Below are 25481 nucleotides of genomic sequence, written 5' to 3'. Positions count from 1 at the left end.
GATCACACTTTTTCTCCTTGGCGTCTTACAAGTAATTCGTAATTGGCATCCAACTTCTCGTAATATTCTTCCAGTTGACTTACCTTGGCCCGAAGCGCATTATTTGAGTCGCTAAGAAGCTTCGTCTTTGTGTAGTTATAATCCCGAATCTCTTTTCCAGTTACATCAAGCACGACGCATAGCATCTCATAAGCAGCATCTTCTCTTGCAGCTTTTTCCACTATCAAAACAACCAGTTGCGTGCAGTTCTATCTCAAATGGATGCCCATGAATAACAATCATGAAGCCAAAAAATGGCCCTTGGTGTCTGACAAATCGTTCCACTTTGAAGAAACAGGAGCAAGGAATCTCTGCATCCAGGCAAACTTTCAGCAACCACTCCTCCATGCTGCTCACAATTGCAAACTCTGCATTAAGCTCCTCGGCCAGAATTACAGGAAGCCCTTTTGCATATTCATGGCACAAAAAATCCCAAAATAAATTAATTTTCAATCCTAAAAAGAATAATAATAAAACATAAATGTCCAGAATAAACAACACTTACAAATCTTCAAATTGAATAAAATCACATTCAATTACTACATTGAATAATTTCATAAATACACTTCTTAATAAAAAATTAAAATAATTGCACGAAACTTACACGATACGATTGGCTGACAATGATTGCCTCCATCGGAGGTAGCCGCTTTCTTCCCGCCGACTCCATCGCAGCTGACTCCGCCAGTTTCACCACTACCACCTTTCTCAGAACAAATGGATGACATCCTCGCTTCGAAGCACAAACATGCATGTTCAAAGCTATTGAATTCGTGAAACTCAGGAAAGGTAAAATCTACAACTTGCTGGTTCGCCTCCTCCCAACTCGTGTGTACACCGGACTTATGATCTTTGTAATAGCAAAGAATAAGAATCGTTGCATATTCTCCTCCATTTCTCTTATCTTTCAGACTGAACTCTTACAATATGAACTGAATGCGTCTATATATAACATTTTAACTCCATTCGAAATTTGGTGCATGCTTTTTAAGGGTTTCAACATATTCTCTTAAGTTTGGGTTCTTGCAAGTCATTTTCGTTTTTGAAAATTTTTTCCCATTCACCTTTGTAATTTAATGTTTTTTGGATTAAAAAAATAAGCCCACAAAATTTACCACAGTATACATCACAAAAAAAAAATCCAAAACAAAAATGACAGTCCACTCAAAATCGGGTTTCAGCCCCTATCCATGATTTTTTAATATTTACAAACCATACCCCATTGGGGGCTAAAATAAAATTTCACCCATATACCACTCCCACCATTCACTGGTCCCTATAAACCTTGACAAATACCACCTCGTTGCTCATCTTCAACACGTGGCACTCTATGAAATGGGACAGCACTGCAGAAAGGACGAAGAGCATCCTTTTCCTCATATTCCCTGGTGCAAGCTATACTTCACCTTAGTTTCTAATATAGGGAAATTGTGTGTTGAGATATTAGCTTTTTTTTTAAACAAAAAGCTCAACACAGTAAGGTGGAGCATTTAGAAGGTCCAGAATTACAATACAAACACTAAAAAAGAAACCGTAGTTATCTCTGGTATTGCCGTCAACAACTAGACGGAACAAAGTCAACCCACTCTTTATAGCTCCTAATCGACTTGGTAATAACATCCGCAATGCCTGTTTTTTGATTCCTGAAAATCCTAGCATTCCTTTCCAACCACGTATTCCAAATGATAGCAAAAAAGTCAATCAGCCACCTGTTACGTTCGTCTTTTCTTACAGGAGCTCCTGTCCAACTCTCAAAGTGATGCTTAATGGTTCCTGGAATAGACCAAAGTTTATTATAGGCGTATAACCAAGCACACTACACTTGCCATGTGAACTCACAGCCAATAAATAAGTGAAAATCATTCTCAGTTTCTTTTTTACATAAAACACAAATCATATCCCTGTGATTAATAATGCCTAATCTAATCAATCTTTCCTTAGTATTGACTCTACCAACTAACACAAACCAGGTGAATAGCTCAACTCTTGGTGGTACTAGTCATCTCCATATATATCTAGTGAAAGTATAACTCGTAATGTCCTCCGGGAGAGTCTCAGCCTGCAAAACCTACACAAATGAGCTAGTAAAATAAACTCCTGATCTATCAAATTTCCATACTATTCTGTCCTCCCTTTCACTTGTTAACCTGATAGATTATAGAACTCCATGAAGTTGGTTAACTAATTCTAACTCCCATTGGAATAGTATCCTTCTCCAATGAAAGTTCCATATCCACTCCAGCCCATCCCAGAACCCACAGTCCCCTATTACAGATCCGACTTGGTTTGAAACTGAGAAAAGCCTTGGGAATACATCCTGCAACACACCACATGGTAGCCAATTATCTTCCCAGAAACGAATTCTTCTACCATCTCCTAGCTCTAATGATAACCCTCTGACCATCTTATCTCTCGCTTGCTGTTCTCTTATCTGCAACTGACAAATGTCCCTCCACGGACCCTTTGTTTTAGGAACCGGCTGACAAGAAAGAAGGACATTTGGATTCAAGTCATTGCAGGAGCACACAATTTTCTTCCATAATGGGCAATCCTCCTTTGAAAACTGCCACCACCACTTGAATAATAATGCTGTATTCCAAAGCACTGCATCGCCCATGCCCAAACCCTCGAAGCGTTTTGGAGCTTGCACAATATCCCACCTCACCAAAGGTACCCCATCCTTTTCGTCCTCATTACTCCACAAGAACCTCCTCTGCAAAGATATCAACTTATCTGCTACTGCTCTGGGCATCTTATATAAGCTAAGATAGTAAACCAGTAGACTATTAAGCACAGATTTGATGAGTACCAGCTTACCAGCTTTATTAATCGTTTTGGCTTTCCACAGATTGAGTTTCTCTTCTACTTTGTCTATAATAGATTTTCATGTCTTGATCAATTTCGGATTCGCTCCCAAAGAAATACCAAGATATTTGACTGGCATTGTTGCTTCCTTCCACCCCAACAAGCTACACATCCTTTGTGACCACTCTCGCTCGCAATTAACCGGAATCAAGCTAGATTTATCAAGTTAATACTCAAGCCAGACATCATCTCAAAACACCATAGAAGTCGCTTATAATTGCAAATAGTCTCCTCCTCTGGGGGGCAAAAAAGTATTGTGTCGTCCGCAAATTGCAAGTGAGACAACTCAATATTGTCTTTTTCAATCAACAAAGGAGAGATCATTCCATGTCTTACAGTCTCTCCTACCATCCTATGAAGGACCTCAACAACAAGAACAAAAAGAAACGGAGAAAGAGGATCCCCTTGTCGTAAGCCCCGTTCCATCTTAAAAGATTTAGAAGGCGAGCCATTTATCAAAAGCGACATAGACGCCATGCACACAAATTCCTTGATCCACCCTCGCCATCTTTGCCCAAAGCCCATTTTCTGAAGTACAATATCCACAAACTTCCACTTGACTCTATCGTAAGCTTTTTGAAAGTCCAGTTTGATTATTGTCGATTTCTTCTTTCTTTGCTTTAACCATTGCACAGTTTCACACGCAATCAAAGTCCCATCATGGATCTTCCTCCCCTGCACAAACGCACTTTGAGTCTCCCCTACTAAGTCCGGCATTACCATTCTCATTCTCCGCACCAACACCTTCGAAATGACCTTATACACACACCCTACCATGCTAATCGGCCGAAGATCTTTAATATTCCTTGCTCCCACAAACTTCAGAGCCAGAGCCACTCATGTAACATTAGAATCTCTTGGTAGCTCAGCTGACTGAAAGAAATCCATGACAGCTGCAGTAAATTCAGGACCAATTTCTTCCCAACACTTCTTTATGAAGTTCATATTGTAGCCATCACAGCCAGGGGCCTTAGACAACTCGCAATCCCAAACTGCTTCCTTTATTTCATCAGCTGAAGGCATCATCTCCAAGTCTGTAGCCTCCTCTTCATGTATCTTGTTAACTAGGTCATCCCGAAAACCTACTAAAGGTGATGCTTCCTGACGATACAAGTTCTTGTAAAAATCTCTTATTGCACTTTTAATCCTGGCTTGATTCCTCACTAATCTGCCACTTATCACCAACGCATCAATCCGATTACTTCTTCTTCTTACTGAGGCTAAATTATGAAAATATCTAGTGTTCCTATCCATGTACTTAGCATGTCGAGACCTTGACATCTGCTTCCAATGGATTTCCTTCCTGACATACCAACACTTACAGAAGCTAACTAGAGCTCTCCTTCTTTCCTCCATAGTCACATCATAAATTCCATCACTAGCCAAATCATCCAACTTTCTGATTTTATCCTCCAATTGCTGTACCTTCAAATCAATATCACCAAACTTCTCCTTGTCCCATCTACTCAAAGGTATCGTCAAAGCCTTCAACTTTTCAATAAATTGAACCTCTCCTAGACCCCTCCATTCTTCCTTCACCATTCTGAGAAACCCGTCATGTGTGAACCAAGAATCCAGACTTCGAAATGGCCTTGGCCCCCTCTTAATCTACTGTCCTCCACTATCAAAGGACAATGATCAGATAAACCTCTTGACCCACCTTTAAGCCGTATCTCAGGAATCTGTTCAAGCCATTCCAGGCTAATGAATACTCTATCAATGCGACTGCAAGATTGGCCTCTGAACCATGTAAATTTGTGATTATTCAGTTCTAAATCCACTAACTCCATATCCCGTATCCAGTTTCTAAAATCTTTCGCTGATGCTGTTAAAGCATTAGCTCCTTTCCTTTCTTCTACTCTCACAACCTCATTAAAATCACCCATATAACAAATTGGGACCTGGCATACTCCAGCAATAAAACTCAACTCCTCCACACAATTAGTTTTTCTTCCCTGACATGCGCACCATACACCATACAAAACATACAATGAAAATTATTGCTCATCACCACCTCTTCCACACACAGCCATCTCTCTCCTTTATAACAGTTACTCAACTTAAAAATCATTTTGTCCTACATTAACAATAGACCTCCAGAAACTCCTTCAGAACCCACATATTCTCAATCCACCACATCATTTCTCCAAATTTGCATTACGTCAAATTTAATAATTTTATTTTTCTTTGTCTCTATCAAGTCTAATATATTCACATTATTTTTTCTCTTAAAATTTTTAATCATACCCACTTTTCTAACACCCCCAATACCCCTCACATTTCAAAAACTATAAATCATTTAAACACGTTATTACACCCCTTATTAGGTTTATAACTTTTGAAAGCTTCCTACATTTTTTGCCTGCACCATGTATTAGAAAAGCAAGTAGACCTTTAGGTTATGGTATGTCACATGGACTATTCTGACAACAATTCACCAACTCTATTACATTCTCCATGCCCACAATAAACACTAAGATGGCATATAGGTTCCTGTTAAACTCCGTTTTAGTGCCTTCATTATTAACGATGGAGATATCTTGGAGGTACATGCATATTTTACAGAAATATTTGGTAATAATAAAAAAAAATAGTCAACAATTTTTTTATTTAATATTTATTAATTATTATTAAAATTAATAAATATTAAATAAGATAAATTTAGATTTTTTTTTTTTTTTCTAACATTATCTTATACTTTATTCATTTATATCACGAATTTATTTTTGGAAACTTTAGGTAATATATACTTTAAAAATATTGCCAATTGGTTCATAAACTTTTCTAAGTCGACAAATCTACTCCTTGACTTTACAATATGCAATTTTACCCAAACAAATTGTATTCATTCCCTTAAACTTTTGGTCATGTATGTGAAATTGCCTCCAGAACTTTCTTAAATATGTCTCTTTGATTCCCTTTGATAAATAACAGAAAATATAAAATATTTAATAGAGGAGAATATAAAAAATTTAATAGAATACAAAATGGTGTGTTTAATGCAAATTTTTTCGATATACTATGATCTGCTTGTGCTGCCAATGATTTACATTCTGATTATTTTGAAGTATAATTTATGACTTGACATTTTGATTATCAAGTGGTAAAGTCATGATAATTGGAAATATTACGATAAATTTTGCCAGATCATGTAGGAATGCAAATCAAGGGAAATTAAACTTTATGTGGCACATGCAACAGCGGGAATGATTGCCGCTCCCGCCTTGAAAATCTTACTCAGTTATTAAAGAGAGAAGTATGGTGTAGTAACTCATTGATTGAAGTTCTCTTCATGATCCAGCCCTTTTCCAGCAACCATCTTGGTAATCTGCATTTTCCAGGATTTGTGTTTTGTTTTCATATGTTCTTGCTACCTTTAGACTTCTATATCTAGTTTAAAGAAACATTTCTTGCTCTAATGGAAGCGAAAAAATTGTTAATGCAGAGGAGGTAGTCTCATTTTAAAGAAATTTCTAAATCTGGCATATCATTGATTAACCATTAAATAACTATTTGGATTCAAGGAGTACTTGTTCTGCACAATTTTCTTGAAGAGCTGAACCATGCATCCTAGTTTGTTTTTTCACAAAACTTTCAAGGTCAGGATGTTAGTATTTTTGGAAAAAATACATATACATACATGATTTACCCCAAACGGATAAAATTTACAACTACTAATTAGAGGACTGAAGTTGGCTATTAAAAAGGCAACTATACTTTCCTTTAACTGAAGCTAGAAAACTATTTTAACTGGAACATTTTAGATGTGTCCTTCATATTTGTGAAAAATAATATTGTAAAATGACTCATGAATGTTAAATTTTTTGTTGTTGTGTTGAGCATTTCTTTGGTAAAAACGTTTTGCTACCAAGTCAGCAGATACATTAACCTCACTTTCATTCCCCTTGACTAGATCTACACTTAGCCACAGCCGCCCTTGGCCTTGGCCTTGCCCGTAGGGTTTTTTTCTGCACAATTTTCACAAAGAACCCTTATCAAAATCTAGGAACCAAATAATATATTGAACACTAATAACACAGTAGGTATCAACTTTTTTGTTACCAATTGTTATTTTTAATATGAATGTATGCATCAAGCATGTATTCACTCAATCACTCTCATCATCCAGCACTCATCACTCATCACTTTTGTATTCTCCCACACACTCAAGTCTCACAGCGTCCACCATTCAAAACGCCTCAAGCTCCTGCTCTGCCGTTTGCAATGTCTGGAGCTCCGCCGTTCGCGTTTCACCGCGCCTCAAGCTCTGTCGTCTCTCCATCTCAAGCACCGCCGCCTTCATCTGCTCAGTGTCGCGGCCAACCCGCTGTCCTCTTTTCCGAGCTTAGTGGTTTCGCCATCATCCTCTCTAGCCCTCCCCTTTGTGGTACCATTTTCTGCTCCTATATTCTGTTTTTTTTTTTTTTTTGTCCCTGTAAGCTTTGATAATAGTTCTTCGGAGAGTGCTGAAATATGCATAGAAGAAAAAGAAGAAACAGAAAAAAAATGGTTTTTTGTAGAGAAGGAATCCTTGCTATTTCCCCTTCTCTTCCTTTCTTCCTTGAACATTGTAGTTGCTAGGACAATATAATAATTATTAGATTAATAACAACATCAGAATTCAAAAATCTGGTTTAAGAAAATATTTTCTACTCTAATGGAAGGGGAAAAGGAAAATTATGGATGCAATGTAAAAAAAAGTAACTATTTGGATTCAAGGAGTACTTACCACTGATCTAGGAGTTGAAGCATGAATTAATCCCCTGTTTTTTACAAAACTAAAGTCAGTATGTTAATTTTATTATTGTAAAAAATACATATACATACATGATTTATTTCAATCAATAAAAAATCTAAAAACTAACCTTCACATTGTTATGTTTGAATCTTATTTTTATTTAACTTTGACAGGAACCACTGAACAATTCCTTCTTTCATGAAAAAAAAAAAAGTTCCATTATTATGCTGAAAAGAAAGCTCAACTTGTTCTGTATGTGTATATATATGTATGTATATATATATATAAGCATTTTGGTGGGAAAATAGCTCCACCATTTGAAATTTAAGACATTTAAATTTTGAAATTTGCTTCTCATTTCGATTATTTTTTTTATATTTTGGTTTATGAGATTGTACTTATGAAGCAAACCACTTTCCGGACACATTTTGAATACGACACTCGTTCGACACGCGTGTCTTCTATGTCCAACTATGTCTTAATAAAAAATAAAAATTTCCGGACACACTTGGATATACCTAAATATCATCACGTGTCAGCGTGTCCAGCCTTATTCTTAACATGTATTCTTAAAATGAGTTTAGAAATAATATATATTATTAATTATTAAAATAAAAGATATTTTAATTATTTTATATATTTAAAAAAAGACATTAAAAATAATTAAAATTTTAATTTATATTTTAATATCAATAAAATATCAAAATATTATTACAATTTATCTAAAAAATATTTTATATTTTATATACATGTCGTGTCCCGTGTCTTATGAAAATTTTAAATGTGTGTCTGCATGTTCTATATCATGTCGTATTCCATGTCAGTGCACCAAAAGATTGTACTCAAACACGAGATACAAAAAGATTTGAAAATCCAAATAAACTAATAGCTTACATCTAATGGCCATTCACTAACATATACACATGATAGACTAATGAGCTGATGCCACATTAAATGTTTAGACTAATAGTTTATATTTAACAATTTTTGCCTCATCATCCTCATTTTATGGCTAAATGTTGTTGTTAGATTATTAAAGGTTTACTTTTGATCTACTTTTTGTATATGGTGTATTTGAGTTTATTAGAGTATATTTAGAAAATAATCTTTTAAATTTAGTATTTTCAAAATATAAAGATACATATTACCTCATAAAAATGAAGGTCTAAATTTCATTTTTACTTAATCATATTGATTGTGATTTTTTAACGTAGGATATTGATATTTACTTGTCTTAGTATTATTTGAAAATTATACATAGAAAATCACAATCTTGTCAAATAAAATAAAGCATAAAATTACCTGCATCCAGTCGCATTAATCCATAAAAATCATATTCAGCCTCAAGCAACAATACCAGGATTTGGAACATATCCATACGATCTTATCAAAATTGTCAATCCGCGCAATGTCCTGTATATATTCTCTGTCTCCGGATGCCTTTCATCCAAAGAATAAAACTCCACCACACTATCATTGGCCTCAATAACACTACATCCAGGCATTTTCTTGAAACCAGTATCTCTCATTGCAACCTTCAACTTGGCAACATCTTCCCATCTTCCAAGGTCTTTATATATGTTTGAAAGCATGACAAAGTTTGCGGTGTTTTTAGGTTCGAGTTCGATGAGTTGTGTAAGAGCCAGCTCTGCGATTTCAACATTCTTGTATTTTCTACATGCCCCAAGCAATGCCGCCCATATAACTGCATCTGGTTTCACCGGCATCTTTCTCACAAAATTTACAGCTTGTTCTAAGAGACCAGCTTTTCCAAGCAAATCAACCATACACCCATAATGCTCAATTTGAGGCACAAGTGAATAACTATCAACCATGGATTGAAAATATGTGAATCCATCCCTGACTAACCCCATATGTGTACAAGCAGACAGAATTCCCACGAAAGTAACTTCATCTGGTTTCACTCCACCATGCTTCATCCTATCAAACATACTCAAGGCATCAGCTGCATTCCCATGCACGGCGAGGCCATTAATGATTGTGTTCCAAGTAATTATATCCTTCTTATGCTGATGGTTAAACACATTAATCGCTTTTTCAATAACCCCACATTTTGCATACATGTCAATTAGGGCATTTCCAACATGCAGATCTCCCTTATAACCAATCCTTTCTGCATACACATGCACCCACTTACCCATATCAAGGGCACCTAATCTTGAACATGTAGACAACACTGTGACAAGCGTGGCATTGTTAGGCAGAACATAACCTTCAACTAACATGTGTTTAAAAGATTCCAAAACATCAGACAATAGGCCATTCCGAGCATAGCCTCCAATTAACCCATTCCAAGAAAACACATTCCTTTCAGGCATCTCCTTGAATATTTTCTCAAATGATTCAACATTTCTATTATTCGCATAACCATTCAGCATGGTGTTCCAAGACTGAATGTCCCGATTCGGCATCTTATCGAAAAGTTTTCTGGCAGCCACCATATCTCCCACCTCAATATAGCCTGAAACCATAGTGTTCCAGAGGATCACATCGCGCTCTGGTGCCACATCAAACAAGCACTGGGCAGAAAGCATGTCATGACATGAAATGTAGGCAACAATGATACAAGTCCAAGCAACTACATTCTTCTGAGGAATTTCAGCAAACACCTTGTAAGCATCCCCAACGGATCCCCATGACGAATACATGTCAATCAATGAAGTTCCCACGAAGGAGTTTGATATGAAACCGTATCTCACCACAAGACAATGAACTTGTTTACCTTCTCTTTCTGCATTCACCTTTGCACAAGACTTGACAACCATAGGGAAGGTAAAGCAATTGGGCAATGCACCCTCCCGGTTCATTCGGGCAAACAAAACAACAACGTCCCGGTAAAACTCAACATGAGAGTAGCCTGTGAACATGGCATTCCATGAGGCAGTGTTCGGTTCATACATTTTGTCAAACAGTTTCTGGGCATGACCCATTTTAGTGAGGTTGAAACACACATTGATGAAATTTGGAGTGATGAAATGATTGTGTTGGAGTCCATAGGTAATTATTTGGGCTTGAATCTGACACATGTGTTTTGATGTTCTACATGATTGTAAGAGGGAAATCAACTTGTCTTCGATAATTCGATGCAGTGGCTTCATAACTTCACTCAATAGAACCTTCGCTCCATACATACTTCTAGCATGAGCAATAATGAACACTTTAAGCATACAATGTAACAGTTGGTCTCTCTCTCTCTCTTAATTTGTTTATTTTAGCTTTTTGTGACTATAGCTTTAACTTAATAAGCTTTTTCCCATGTTATGGTAAGGTCCTTTTGTCCAAGCTGACCAGTGCATTTTGCCTCCATCATCATCTTCTTAATAGTCTATAGCACACCAAGACATACCTAACATTATTAACATTGACACCACCCCGTGAATTCTCCACCAAGCAGAAGACTTAATTTGAATTAAAGTCCGTAAACCCCACTTTCTACCTAAGAATTAAATTCTTGTTGTAGCCAATAATATACATATTGTTTAGTTACATCAATCATGGTTGAAAAATAAATAAAAGTTAATAATGACTGTAAGTCCATCCATTGCTAGACAATAGGACTTACCTTCTTAACCGGGATACTTCTAACACCTCTACCTATGCTTCATCATAGGCATGCCAATACAAGAAATTCTGGTCAAGGAATCATCACTGCATTGTGATAATTTTCTATGAGCTTATTGACATCCAACATATAATGTTCAAGGGTAGACACATAACAGCAAAACAATAAAACCGTGACCAGCTTAATATCTATTGTATACTTAGTAGTTAGTACCACTCACAAACTTGCAAACCACAAGAGCATCAATAAGTTTTTACTCTACGTCACCTCTAAAATGAAGAATTACACTTTCAGTAATACAACTAGCAACATGATAAAGAAATAACATTTTCAATTTTCATCATTATAACATTATTGCTGATAAATCTCACTTATTGAATTGATACATTTTTTTTAATAGTAGGACAGTGGTGTTGATATGTACCTTTGTCCCTACAAATAAACAAAATAGTTATGATCCATATGCCATAACTTGCAAGAAGAAGCCATATAACAAATCAGCATAGTTACTTGGATGAAACCTTGCAGGAAGATGCCACCAATGATCCATAACTCACAGACAACAAACACAAATAAACTTAACAATAATCAAAAGAAATGAAGATGAATAAGAATTAGATGAATTGGAGGTTGCATAAGAGTGGCCAACTCAAACCCCAAACCTCAACTGACTCATTGCTATGCACCCAATCAGCGTATTAGAATTCATTGACATTAACAATATATATATATATAAGAAACAAAGAAAAGCAAAGCTGGAGAGACAGACATGGTATGGCCAGGGCAAAAGCAAGGCCAGTGGTGATAGAAGCAAAACCTTCACCTTGAAACAAGAATGTATGGCTAGATATAGCACATATAGTACAATATAATATGCATCACAATCACCAATACCCTCTTCCTTAGCTTATTTGTATTGCCGCCCACATAGTTATATCTAGATGGTATTAACAATAATATTATTCATCTATCACTACATATAGATATGTACCTTTTTGTATTTTTTCCTTTTGAATTCTGGACATTTGTTCTAATTAAATAGTACTATTTTGGACATTTACAGAGAATAATGCAGGTTTAGAATCTAATAGAGAGATGTTTGATATTTCACAAGTCAAGATAAGTGTTACACTTACAGGTCCATATTATATAAACCTTATTATTTTTCATCACTAATTCCTCCCAAAAAAATACCTTTTTAATAAGTAATAAGTAATTTATTTACAATGTAAATCAATGTTCTGAAAAACGGACCGGACCGGCCGATCGAACCGGTTTAACCGGGAACCGGCGATGCAAACGGTCCGGTCCGCTACTAATAACCGTCTATTTATGAACCGCTGTAAAACTGCCAAACCGGCCAATGACCGACCGGTTGGACCGAACCGGAAACAGGCCGGTTCTTATTAAATGGTGCCGTTTTGATTTTTTTAAACAAAAAAACACCCATGGTTCAGCCTCACTCACTCACCGCTCTTCCCCAACACAAACCCCCCTATTCGTGAATCACTGTGACCCTCTAAAGCAAAGTTAAAAATCACCAAACCCAAACCCTAGGTTCTCCCTGCAACGGATCTGCCGCAGTGCCGCCGCCGTCCGTGCTGTCGGCGCCTCCGCAGCTTCCTCCTTCCAGCTGTCCCGAGCCCAAGCCCTCTCTTGTAGCTCGGCGTCCTCCTTCTCCCTGTCCCCGTCCTCCGTGGCTTCTCTGTTCGAGGCTTGGAGTAGCTCACCGCCGTGTCGCCGCTCGCCATCGTCTCCTCGGTAGCCGTCCGTGTCTCCGTCGAAGGTTAGTGGCACTGCTTTCACTTCTTTGGTTCTTCTCTTCCTTTTATGCTCTGTTTGCTGATTTTTAATGTGAAATTGTTAAATTGCTAATTTTTGCTGATTATGTGCTGCTGATCTTCCTTCATTATTGGAATTTTTGTTTCGGGATTAGGGATTACTTGTTTTGTAATATTTGTTGAAATTTTAGGTTTAGTGTGATTAGGGATTACTTGCTGCTGTTGAAATTTCAGGTTTAGTGTGATTAGGGATTACTTGTTGCCGTTTTGTAATATTTGTTGCTGAATGCTAAAAATGAAAATCAAATCAAATGCTGTTTTATATTTTCAAATGGCTGTTGTTAACTTTTGTGCAGAAAGATGGTCGTTCCAAGGTTTCAAAGTCCCATTCTGTACCTGGGAGAAATGTTGTTATTCTAAGATCCATCTCCTTTTCTACCCGTAGTGAACAGGATCAGCAAGATACAAATGATGGAATGTTTCCTCTAAGGCCTCACTAAAGTCATATATATTTTATGTACTTCCAGTTTTATAGTCCTACTTTCTATTTTTAAATTCACAGTAAAGAAATCTAATCCATTTTCCAAGCTTTACATTTCAAGCAGAAAATGGGTTAATCAGTGTTTTATTATTCCACCTGGTGTTGTGGTTCCTGTCATCATCCTTTTATGGGTTAGAAATTATCTCAATTAGTTGCCAGTGTTTGAAAATATTGTATGTTGATAATAGACAAAATGACGGCCACTTTTATGAGTACGAGTCTATCACACTGCTGGGATATTTTACTTAGTTCCTGAGTGATTGTGTTGTTAGTAACATTTTAGTTAGAGTGCCATTTTTTTAGCTTATTGTCTTTAAATCTTCTACAAAATAGTTTAACACACTAAAACAAGTTCTTCATGTTGGCATTTAATATTTAAATATTTTTTTTACTATTTAATTTTTGAAATTGTACTTTGATAAGATCATATGGATTTGGTTGATGATATTTTATGTAGTGTTTTAAATTTGGAAGATATTTTAAGATTTATATTATACTATAATTATATTTTAGGATGTTTATTTGTAATTTATTTATTATTTTATTCTAAAACGGTTTTTTCGGTTGAACTACCGATTGAACCGGTTGGATCAGTAAATCAGTGAACCAGTGACTAGAGCGGTTTGATGACCGGTCCGGTTCTCAGAACCTTGATGTAAATACAATTATTATTTATTATAGTTAAAAGTTAGAATCATATGAAAAGTATATGAAAAAGGAGAATAACGAGTTCTTTTGGGACTATTTGCAAGTCACCACCCCCACCAACAGGCCATAGGTGCCCTACCATTTCTTTTCACAAGAAAACTATAAAAACATAATTCAATAAAACAATAATGAGATAAGATTAACAGATTTAGAACATAAAAAGTTAAAAACTAAACAAAACAACAAAGTAGGAAAAATAGGCAGCGAACAATAGAAATCCTGAAACAGAATAACAAAGCAGAAGGAAGAGGCCGCCTACCTGAACTGATGTGAGTACGCAGCGGCAGCACCGGCACATGGGTCAGCCCGAGATGGAGAGAGCAGGAGCAAGTTAGTGAAAGAGGCAGAACGAAGCACCAAGCCACTAACAACGATCTTCGTAGAAGCGAGCAGATGAATGAAGGCAGAGCAAAACGCGAGTAGAGATGAACATGATTCGACTTTCCTAAATTCCAGGGTCAAGACTCAACTGTCTCCATGGTCCATACTAATGCACATAATTGTCCGAACCAAACTGCTGATCCAACTGGTCAAACTTCCATAGCTGCAGGCTCAAAGCTATCGCCACCTGAATCTAACCTAACCTGCTACCTAACATACCACAAATTTCTAATCAAGAGAGGTGCCTCCGTTCTCACAATAAAATTGTACTCACTTGAGAAGACTCAAAACAAATCAGGAAAAGCAAAAGAATTTCACAATAACCCAGAGCTAAACTTGACACTTTAATGCTCCTTCATCGTGTTACTCAATAAATCACCAAAACAGTTACAATCCAAGCACATGTAAATCACAAAAGAGTCAAACAAACACAACAAGTCAGCAACACATCCCTAATCAACAATCACAAGACATTCAAAATCAACAATCAGTAAATTAAAATCACAACACAAAAACGGCAGCACAGACCTTCGAAATAATCAATAATCAATAATTAATAAACAGCAGCAGACCAGAGCAAACCAACAATCAATAATAGTTCAACAAAAATTAACAACACAACCAGTCAACCAGACCTTCGAAAGACAGGAACAGAGCATAAAAAGAATACCTCAAATTAACTAATTATCCAACAGAATTAACAATTCCTCAATTGTAATTTCGGTATCAATCTTGGGGCTAGACAGAAATGTGTTTATGAATCAAGGAGATTTCCACCCTGAAGGTGATTAAAGGCTTCTCCTAAAAGGTGTTTCATTAAATCTAAAATCAAACAAGCAGTCAGTCAGAAATAGTGGAACAATTGCCATCAAATAATCAACACAGTCACAATCTAGATACAATTAAATCACAAAACAAAACAGTAAAACACAACATACAAAATCAGTAAAGAACCAGAGCTAATCACAAGACATTCACTAATCAATAAAATCACAACACACAAAACCAGAGCTAATCACAGAAACAGAGCATAGAAAAGTAAAAAAAAAAAAAAAAAAAAAACGAAGAACAACTGAACAAGTGAAGAACAAGCGAGCAAGACATTCACTGACCTTCGAAGACGACGCCGACAGGCCCTTGATTGACGGACGACGCCGACCAGACGATGGCGAGAAGATGAAGACGACGGCAGGAAGATGAAGAGAGCAGGGGATGCGCCGAGAGCTCGCGGAAGAAGAGAGCAGGGGTTGGAGACTTGGGGGCAGTGGCTACAGCATGGACGGCCACCAAGCTCGACGGACCGGCGGCGGCAGCAGCTAGGGTTGGAGAAGGGGGACTGATATGGTTCAGAGTTCTGCAGTTTGAGTGAGTGAGTGAGATGTGAAGAGCAAGGTTCTAAAAACCAGACCGGTCATCAAACCGTTCTAGTCACTGGTTCACTGATTTATTGGTCCAACCGGTCTAACCGTGGTTCAACCGGAAAAACCGTTCCATAATAAAATAATAAATAAATTATAAATAAACATCCTAAATATCTTTCAAATTTAAAACCCTAAATATGCAAAAACTTGTTGCAAATTTGTTGACAATTAACATAATTATACTTTCATTAAAAATAGCTGGATTGAATTACAATGCGCATGTTAAAGATAGAAAATATTGTCTTAATGTAGCTGAGTCAAAAAGTAAAACAAAAAATAATAGTTTTGCACAACAAACGCTAGTTTTGCACAACAAACACACAACAGAACCTGAAACAAAAAGAATCCAACACGGAGGAGAGGTAGCAAGTCTGCGGAGATCAAGAACAGGGACAGTGCAACCAAACAATGAACAAAACAATGAAAACAGAATTTTTTTTATATAACAGAACAATCAAAACATGAATCATACAATCACTAATTGCAAATTTTTTCTTCATAAGAACAGAACAATGAAAACATAAAGCATATAATAAATCAAAAGATCAATCATGTGTTGATGGCATCAGATACTGCAATGGAGAATGGAGGGGAGGGCTTTTCATTACTGCTAGAGTAGAGTGGTATCCTTTTTTAATCCCAGATACTGCATTCTAGATCAAAGCTTCTGCCAAATAAATTTTGGATCACTTGCTCAAAACTGTCCTTTAGCTGATGGCATCAGAGCCAGTGCATAATCAGAAGCATCAGCTAGTTCCATAAGGGTCTGATGATCTGTTAAGATGTGATCAACCCCAACCAAAGGAGATTCACTAGACTTGGCCAGGGATGAAGGTAAAGCCTGGACAATTCAACCACCCAATCATATCCCTGAAACATGACACAAAACCTAAAAGAAAGTAAGTAGACAAGTCTACTTTACAAGTGTACCATGTTCGACAATAAACTGGAGGGTCTATGAAAGCCTCCAAGCAAACTGCTTGGTCAAGTGCCACAGCACAATACCAGTTCGGGTACTTCAGATACCAATTGCAAATTTTTTAATAAGAACAGAAGTTAGAACAGTGAAAAATGAAGAAAGATTAACAGTTTTCAACCCAATTTTAACAAAGCTCGTCACAATGATTAACAACAAAAAAAAAGCAATGAAGGAACAGTGAATCAGTAACATAAACAAAGAACAGAAAATCACAACAAAAACAAAAAAATTAAAGATAACAGAAGAACAACAGAACAACAACACAAGAACAATTAGCAAATTAACAAGTTCACAATAACAGTTAAAATTTAGCAGAAGAACACTAATGCAAGTGGAATCATCATGCTAATATGTTTTCTCACTTTTCTGCAAAGATGCTATTTGTGCACCTAAACTTTCCTAATTACTAAGATCCAATTATTCTTAATTTCACATGAAATCAACTTACTAAGTTTCTAAAAGCTAGAAATTATAAAACCAACCAGAAATATGGTTAAAGCATTGCATCAAACATGTTGAGTGCGGTAAAATTAAAACGAAATAAGAGAATTCAAAACTTAATATCAATGTGATAGAGAAAAGAACATAGCAATTGTATAATCTATGAAAAAAAAAATTCAAACCACTACCAAATCAAATAGTTACTTATTGTAATAGAAATCAGAAGTTGCAGAGTTTGAAGTAGAGTATTGGTGGCGGGTTTAGGGAACTCACGGCGGCGACAAAAGAGAGCAGTTCGACGGCTAGGTGGAGCGCGCGGGTTGGTCGCAGAGTTTGAAGCAGAGCAACGTGGCTTCCAGACGAACGCGAATGCGAATGCGAACGCGAACGGTTAACACCGAGCGAACGTGAACGGCGAAGAACGCGAAGGAAGACGACGACTGAACGAAGAGGCGAACGTGAACGGCAAACAAACGGCGGCGGAAGCGCGTCTGAGCAGACAAAGAGAAGGTCTGGCCGTATGGTTTTGGGACAGGGGAAGGAGGAGGCCGCGAAGACGCCGACAACCACGGACGGCGGCGGCGGTTCCGTTGACGAAGCTGGGTTTTAGGTATGGAACCTTAGGGCTTGAGTGTGTTTTCCGAACGAGGAGTGTTTGGTGTTTGGGAGGTGGGGTCGTGGGGATGGACTCGCGTGGGGGAATGGTGGTGGTTTTTTTTTTTTTTTTTTTTCTAAAACAATGAAAACGACGGCGTTTCTTAAGAACCGGTCGGTTTCTGGCCCGGTCCAACCGGCCGATAATCGGAAGGTTCAGCGGTTAGGGCTGGCAATTTATACCCTACTCGCGAGTACCCAACCCGGTCCAACCCGTTCGGGTAGGGTAGGCTACCCGACCCGCAGCGGATAGGGTAGTGTACGGTCCGGGTATGCCTGCGGGTAGGGTAGGGTACGGGTTTAGGGTGTACTCTACCCTACCCTATCCGCACCTCATATATAACACATATTTTATAAAAATTAGGTAAATAGTGAAGGAAGTGAGAGTTATGTAATGACTTACAATAAGTGAACAACCACTAAACTAGTTAGTTAATTTAATAATTTAGAACATTAGTTTTTTATTTTTTATATTATTAATATGTATAAAATTTGAAATGATTGAATTTTATATTTACTTTGAAAAAATTTGATATTTCTGCGGGTATGGTAGGGTAGGGTAGGGTTTAGAACTTTAGGGTGCGGGTAGGGTTAGGGTTGAGAGATTCTCAACCCGCGGGTAGGGTAGGGTAGAGTTTTAATAAAATTTTCAACCCGCAGGTAGGGTTAGGATAGAGTCCAAACCCTACCCTACCTTACCAATTGCCAGCCCTATCAGCGGTTAACCAACGGTTTGGAGGATGGTGATTTTAAGAGGAGGACCGGACCGTTTTTCATGCCGGTTCCCGGTTGAACCGGTTTGACTGACCGGTCCAGTTTGGTTTTTAGAACATCGATGAAGAGAGCTGCTCGAGTGTTAAGCCAAAAACGAGTAAACGACACCGTTTACTTCAAACCGGCTGGTTCCTAATCCGGTCCAACCGGCCAGATTTTGTCCAGTTTAGCGGTTCTTCAACGATTTTCTAACAAATAATTTCTAAAGGTTAACTAAACCGTAATTGCTGTCGGTTCAAGATTAGACCGGTTGGACCGGCTGGTCCAGTTCGATTTTTAGAACCATGGGTGATTAGCATTAGGGCACGCAAGGGAGGGGTGGTGTTTTAAAGTGACACGACGCTGTTTTCAATCTTCTAAAAAAATGACCCGATTCGGGTTATATAAACCTGTCAGGTCACCGATTTTTATCGAAACCCATCCGTGTCTGCCCGATTTTTATCGGGTCCAATGCTTAAGAGTGGCTTGGCCCGGCCAGGTGACTGGGTGACCGAGTTTTCAGTCGATTAAATAATTTTCGGGGTGGTCTTCCAACGAACAGAGTATGAAGGAGAAGGAGTAAGAATGTGACGCGAATAAGCTGGCGGCATTGCGGCAGTCCTTCTCCTTATGTTTACAATGCGGGGAACTAGCAGCATATGAGGGATAGAAAGCAAGACCGCTGGCAATGAACACACGAGAGACGACAAAGCTTGAGCAGGGATGCGAGGAGGGAGAGATGCAACGGAGGAAGCACCGCTCGAGCAAACGTGGAAGTGAGAGAGCCGCGAGCAACAAAGCTCACACGGAGGATCGGCTAGACACGAGCACACAATGCGGAGGATCCGATGAGAGGCACGACGACGACGACGGCGAGCATGCAATGGCGGTGAACTAAGGTGAAACGACGCCGTTTTCAATCTTCTGAAAAAAATTAAACATGACCTAGTTCAGGTTATATAAACAGGTCGGGTCACCAACTTTTATCAAAACCCGTCCGTGTCGTCCCAATTTTTACTAAGTCCAATGCTTAAGCGGTCAAATGAGTGGCTCGGCCCGGCTAGGGGTGAAAAAAGATCAGGCGGCTTGTCAGGGGCCTGCAGCCTGGCCTGTTATAAAAAAGGCACAGGCTCAGACTCTTTTAAAAGTCTTAATATGTTAATAGGTCAGGCCAGACTCACTAATTAGTCTTATTGGCCTTTCAGGCCTGTCTGGGCCTGTTAAAACATAATTAAATATATAAATAATTTTTTATTATTAACAAAATAATGAGATATTTTAAATTTATTATATTCTATTATAAATATTTTTGTATATTTTAAATACTTTAAAAGATTAAAAATTCTTGTAAATATTAAATATGACATATTATATATAAATATTTTTATTTTTGTAAAAAAAAAATATCAGGCCTTTTTACAGGATTCAGGCCAGGCCAAACTGAATAAAAGGCCAGGCGTAGTACTTTATAAAGAGCCTATAACAGGCCGCAGGCCAGGCGCAGGCCAAATAACTACATGACAGGCCAGGCCTGCTAAGAACAAAGCCTAGCATGGCCTGGCCTGTTTCCACCCCTAGGCCCGGCCAAGTGACCAAATAACCGAATTTTCGGTCGAACTGGCTAGGTCGAGCCGGGTTTGATAATTATGTTTTGAACATATTAAAAACTAAACTAATCAAATCACATTTTTTTATGAACAGATTAAAAATGAAAAAATACAAGAGGATCTGGCGAGAGCTCACGACACAGAAGATCTGGCGAGAGGTGCAGCGACGGCTGTGAGCATGCAGTGGGAGTGAACCAAGGTGAGCTCCCAGCTCTGCCGGTGTCTATGGTGTGCCGTATTAGAGACTAGATAGTGTGAGTGAGTGAAAGAGCTAGGAGTTGGGTGGGGCTTCGTTCAGCTAGGATTTAAAAAAAATTGAAACGTACGTCGTTTAGGGTGGAGGGTTTAAAAAAATAATAATACCGAATCGATCCGAATTTCTCAAATCTGTTGGTTCATCAATTTTTGCAAAATCCAACCGAATCAAACTGGTTCTCACCGATTTTCTTTCTTGGACGGTCTAATGCTCAACCCTGACGATGTTTATAAGGTGCAATGAGGCCACCAGTGCTAGTTCCTGCAACCACATCAAAATAGTCTAATAGAAGGTGCTAATATTCATCTTATAACTTTATAATATAATCTATATTTCTCTATGATCAAGAATGAAAGAAAAATTAAAAGCAAAGTTGTAACACCCTACCACACAAAGCTTTACGCTTAAGTCGTAAAACAGAGGTGATGTGGTATTACGACCTCTAAAATAAAATAAGTACATATAATAGCAGAAGAGTTATAATATGCTAGGAGCCTTGAAGAAAAGGGGGAAATAAAAATCGCACAATAAAGGCGCAACGCTCAAGGAACGAGTTAACTTACGTGCTAAGAAAACCATAACTATCAAACATAAGCTAACAGAAGTGGGAATAGAGTGCCAAAGATACAAAATACCAAGCTCCTAACTCAGCCTGCGAAGTCAAGACTGGCCGGAGAATATTTACACATATATATACATACATATCCAAAACCCAAAAGTACATATACACAATCCTGCCTCTCCATAAACCTCTAAGAGGATCAAAAAGAATAAGTCATGCGGAGAGAAAACTAAGTACATATATATACATCATAGTATAACAAAATATCCCAGTAACCACTCCGCTTCAAGAGTCCAGACGCCTAACGAGATGCCTCTCGACCTGCATCTGAAAAATAACAACATAGTATGGAATGAGAACCGGAGGTTCTCAGTATGGTAAAGGTGCCACACACATAATATATAAGGTCCTGGGAATGCCAGAGGCAATCCTAAAACGCCGACACTCAGATTATAGAGCTTAAAGTATTAAACAGAAGCCATAAAAGGTGGTTTCCTAAAAATATTTAATCCTAACTTAACTTAACCTTAAATCTAAGTCCTATATTGCCATTCCTCCATACCTCCAACTCCATCATGCATTTTCACGGACAAATAGACAGATAAAAGCAAACACAAGAAGGTTACAACTACTGCAGGTAACAAATACACATTTAGCATGGAAAATACAGATAGGCACACCCAATTAGAGCACAAGCAAGTAATTCAAGTAATATGCATATGATGCATGCCTGTCCTATGGCTGATGAGGCTCATCTGTCGGTTATCCAGCCAACCCGACAAGTCTGAATTGTCCTTAGACTGTCCCCCGACGTGCATCCCCAAGAGTCTATGCATAGATTTTTCTCAAATAATCAATATTGCTCAATGGGGGTAACATTCCCAGGAATTTATATAGTGCCCGGTCACACTTACGTCGTAGGGTCAACAGAGTATCGAGTTTTCAACCTGGTACACGTGGTGGCAAGCCACGGCACTTAATCCAGGGAATCTCGTATCTCAGATTATTCAAATTCATAAGCCATATAAATAATTCAATTAAAATTCATCAACATCCACATCATTCTCAATCACATCTCATTCATCATTATATGTCAATCATATTCAATCATTATCCTTCATTATCACACCTCTCATTCCGTCCATCAATAGTTCCAATTCAAAACATAATTCATTCTTTTCCAAATGAACTAAACTTAAAAACATGCTCATTTTCTTAATAACTCAAAATCAAACCATATAACCTTTAAATCTAAATCTTTTTAAATAATCATATAAACAAAATCTCTAATTTTTATAAAATTTCGGCAGCATCTCCTCTAAAACTCGGACTTTGCCACCCTGTTTGGGTCCAAACCTGTATTCTTTTCAATTCAACATACCCTTTCTCATCATCATAACAACCACCACAATAAATCTACCTCAAATCAACAATTAAACTCATACAATATTCAAATCCAACAACCAAAATTCAACTAAGGATCATAGTTCACAAATCCTAGGCTTTTAACACAAAATACCTCATTATCACAACAACCTCCACAATAGTTATACCTCAAATCAATAATTCACCAAATCATTAGTTAATCAACAATAACATTCAACCATAATTCTCTCCAAATTAACATAACAACATTCACCATCCAAAATTAAAAACTAATTATCCAATAAACTTCAACCAAATATATTCATCGACAAATTACTAAATATTAAATATACACCTGCATTCCAACTTATCCTATGGTCATCTAGCCTAAGTTTTCACAGAACATTATATATTAAATGTAAGAAACCTAAACCATACCTTAGCCGATTTCCATGTAACGACCAAAGCTATTTATTCAAAACCAAAACAGCCCCTCAAAACTCAACTAATCCGCTTCCTCTAAGTTCCAGTATTCACAATTTCAAGCTCCAATTATTTATTTTCAACCTAATACACATTCATAATACATATATACCCAATTTAATACTCAAAGCTCAAATTTAATGAAATTAAAATAGAATTATCGTATCCTCACCTTACCCAAGCTTCACATAAGCAAGAGTGAACGTTTCTCTCAAGCTAATTGGATCCTAAAACATCAGAAATCAAAGAAATTCAACATTCCCACTTAAAATTCGAAAATTGGGAGAAAAGAGGGCTGAGAGTGATTAAACAAGTTACCAGTGAAATTGTTCCGGTAGAAATGTAGAGCTCGACGCGGTGGACGCGTGGCCGCAAACGGTGCGGCGATTGGAGCTCGGACGGAGAAGTTACGGGGATCGGAAATTTACCGTAAAGTTACGGAAGCTTTCTCCCCTCCCTGGAAGTGTTTCACGCTGCTGCATCCAAATGAGGGAGAGAAAGGGGTTCAGCTTCATTTTAATGAGTTGGTCCGGTTGGACCGACGGCCCGATTTGGGTTCGGTTCAACCGGTTCGGTCCGTTTGGTCTAATTTTTGGACCGATTTCTTCGAAATTAGTGTCAAAATTCTCGTTTCGATGAGCTCTACCCTATTTTGATATAATATTCGCATTTTTAATCCTCCTTATTAAAAAATAATTTATTAACTAATTATCTACTAATTTAACCGGGGTTTACAAAAGTTTTGTTACTATAAATGTAATAGGTGATTTATACTATGATGGTCATAACTATAGTTATTAAAACCGGACCGTACCGGCCGGTTGACCGAAAATCCAATGAACCGGATCTAACACCAGTCCGGTCCAAGATTTCAACCGCTTAAGATAGAGAACCGACACGAACCGGTCAAACCCGTAGTGAACCGTTAAAAACCGATCAAACCCAGTGAAGATCGGTCCGACCAAACCGCTCAGTCGCAGTTGAAGGTGAACCTACAGCGCACCAGCGTAGGTAGAGAACCGGCACGAACCAGTCAAATCTGTAGTGAACTGGCAAAAATCGGTCTGACAGAACCACTCGGTCGTAATTGAAGGCAAACCTACGGCGCACCAGCATAGGTAGAGAACCGGTACGAACCGGTCAAATTCATAGTGAACCGGTCAAACCTGGTGAACATCGGTCTGACCGAACTGTTCGGTCGTAGTTGAAGGCAAACCTACGGCGCACCAGCATTCTGCAAGTCCACCGTGAAGTAACAAAGTTGATAGGACCACCAAGCTGCAATGCTTCTTACTAACATAAGCACAAATTATAATAAATATAGGATGTTTTATTTTACTTATATTCAATTTATTTTAATTTTAAAGTCACTCATTTTTAAATCAATTATATTTTATTTAACTATAATTTTATATTTAATACAAATTAAAAATATAAACAAAAAAATTTTATTAATCACAATTTATTTATTTTTTCATGATTATACGATATCTATTAATATTATTTTTTCAAAAAATACTTGTAGTATATAATAATAGGTAAAGACTAACATACATTTGTCTTCATATGAAGTTGATAGTTGAAAATCGTTAGATGATAATTTAGTCAAACTTGTCAAATCATCTAACAGTTCTTAAATATCAACTTCAAATGAAAACAACTGTACGTGAGTAATGATCCAGTGACCCAGTAGTCTGACTAGTGACCGGATTAACCGGTTCGACCAGTAATCCACCGGTTAAACTAATGATCCAATAATCCAATAGCCTGACCGGTTCAATCACCGGTTCAGTTCTAATAACTATGGTCATAACATTTTGGAAACTATATTAATGTCACGTCTTTTTATTATTTAACAATATTTTTAATTTGTTCACACTTTTTATTTTATTTTTAAAATTAAAAATATTATCAAATAAAAAAAATTATAATTATCATTATAATTTTAAGTTTATTAAAATTTTATAACCATCATAATCATAATTATTGTACGGAAATAATGTTCTTGTATATTATCCATTCCATCAGAGACTAATACAAAAATTTAAGAGTGGAGAGACAAAAATTAAAATTTTATATAATTAAATATAATGTGATATATTTGATAATAGATATAATTATAATTAATATTTTTTAATTAAAAAATATTAATTAATACTTGTTAAATAAAAGAGTTATCTTAGTCTTTATAATTTATTTTTATTTTAGATTCAATAAAATATAAAAAATATTTTGTTAATTAATTTACTTTGTTAAGTATTTATGTGACAATAAATTATAATTTTTATGTTTTATATTATTAAAAATATGATATAAAATAATAA

At 37.1% G+C, this 25481-nt stretch overlaps 2 protein-coding genes and 1 long non-coding RNA gene across 52 annotated transcripts; all 3 read right to left on the bottom strand.

Annotated features, from left to right (window-relative positions):
• Window positions 1-3741: 3741 nt before the first annotated feature.
• On the bottom strand, window positions 3742-4790 carry LOC140182345 (uncharacterized). The gene is made up of 2 exons (XM_072228513.1): window positions 4485-4790; window positions 3742-4437 (listed from the first exon to the last, which is right to left on the bottom strand). The coding sequence occupies exons 1-2, from the start codon at window positions 4788-4790 to the stop codon at window positions 3742-3744; spliced, it is 1002 nt and encodes a 333-aa protein (XP_072084614.1).
• A 1923-nt stretch (window positions 4791-6713) lies between these two features.
• Window positions 6714-18208, bottom strand: LOC112779418 (pentatricopeptide repeat-containing protein At2g20540). 50 transcript variants are annotated; one of them, XR_011876986.1, is made up of 9 exons: window positions 17751-18172; window positions 16666-16927; window positions 15749-15990; window positions 14515-14846; window positions 11226-11311; window positions 8945-10988; window positions 7770-7835; window positions 7634-7667; window positions 6897-7481 (listed from the first exon to the last, which is right to left on the bottom strand). XR_011876986.1 is itself a non-coding variant. In XM_025823669.2 (6 exons), the coding sequence occupies exon 5, from the start codon at window positions 10828-10830 to the stop codon at window positions 8986-8988; it is 1845 nt and encodes a 614-aa protein (XP_025679454.1). In that variant the 5' UTR covers window positions 10831-11009; window positions 11226-11311; window positions 14515-14846; window positions 15749-15990; window positions 17751-18183; the 3' UTR covers window positions 6897-7667; window positions 8945-8985. The 50 variants fall into 50 exon arrangements, 9 of the variants coding, with proteins under 9 accessions (XP_025679454.1, XP_072082767.1, XP_072082768.1 ...); XR_011876998.1 differs by having other exon boundaries at window positions 8945-10798; XR_011877004.1 differs by lacking the exons at window positions 7770-7835; window positions 16666-16927 and adding an exon at window positions 6714-6872 and having other exon boundaries at window positions 6967-7314; window positions 17751-18183.
• A 3121-nt stretch (window positions 18209-21329) lies between these two features.
• On the bottom strand, window positions 21330-23646 carry LOC140182049 (uncharacterized). Its single transcript, XR_011877880.1, has 4 exons — window positions 23476-23646; window positions 23330-23384; window positions 23113-23241; window positions 21330-21636 (listed from the first exon to the last, which is right to left on the bottom strand). It is a non-coding gene; the product is annotated as an uncharacterized lncRNA (long non-coding RNA).
• Window positions 23647-25481: the final 1835 nt, after the last annotated feature.

This window comes from Arachis hypogaea, chromosome 19, assembly GCF_003086295.3.
Source record: "Arachis hypogaea cultivar Tifrunner chromosome 19, arahy.Tifrunner.gnm2.J5K5, whole genome shotgun sequence".
In the NCBI taxonomy this organism is placed as follows: Eukaryota; Viridiplantae; Streptophyta; class Magnoliopsida; order Fabales; family Fabaceae; genus Arachis; species Arachis hypogaea.
The sequence above is the reverse complement of the archived record's forward strand: the minus strand, read 5'-3'. Positions and strand labels throughout refer to the sequence as shown.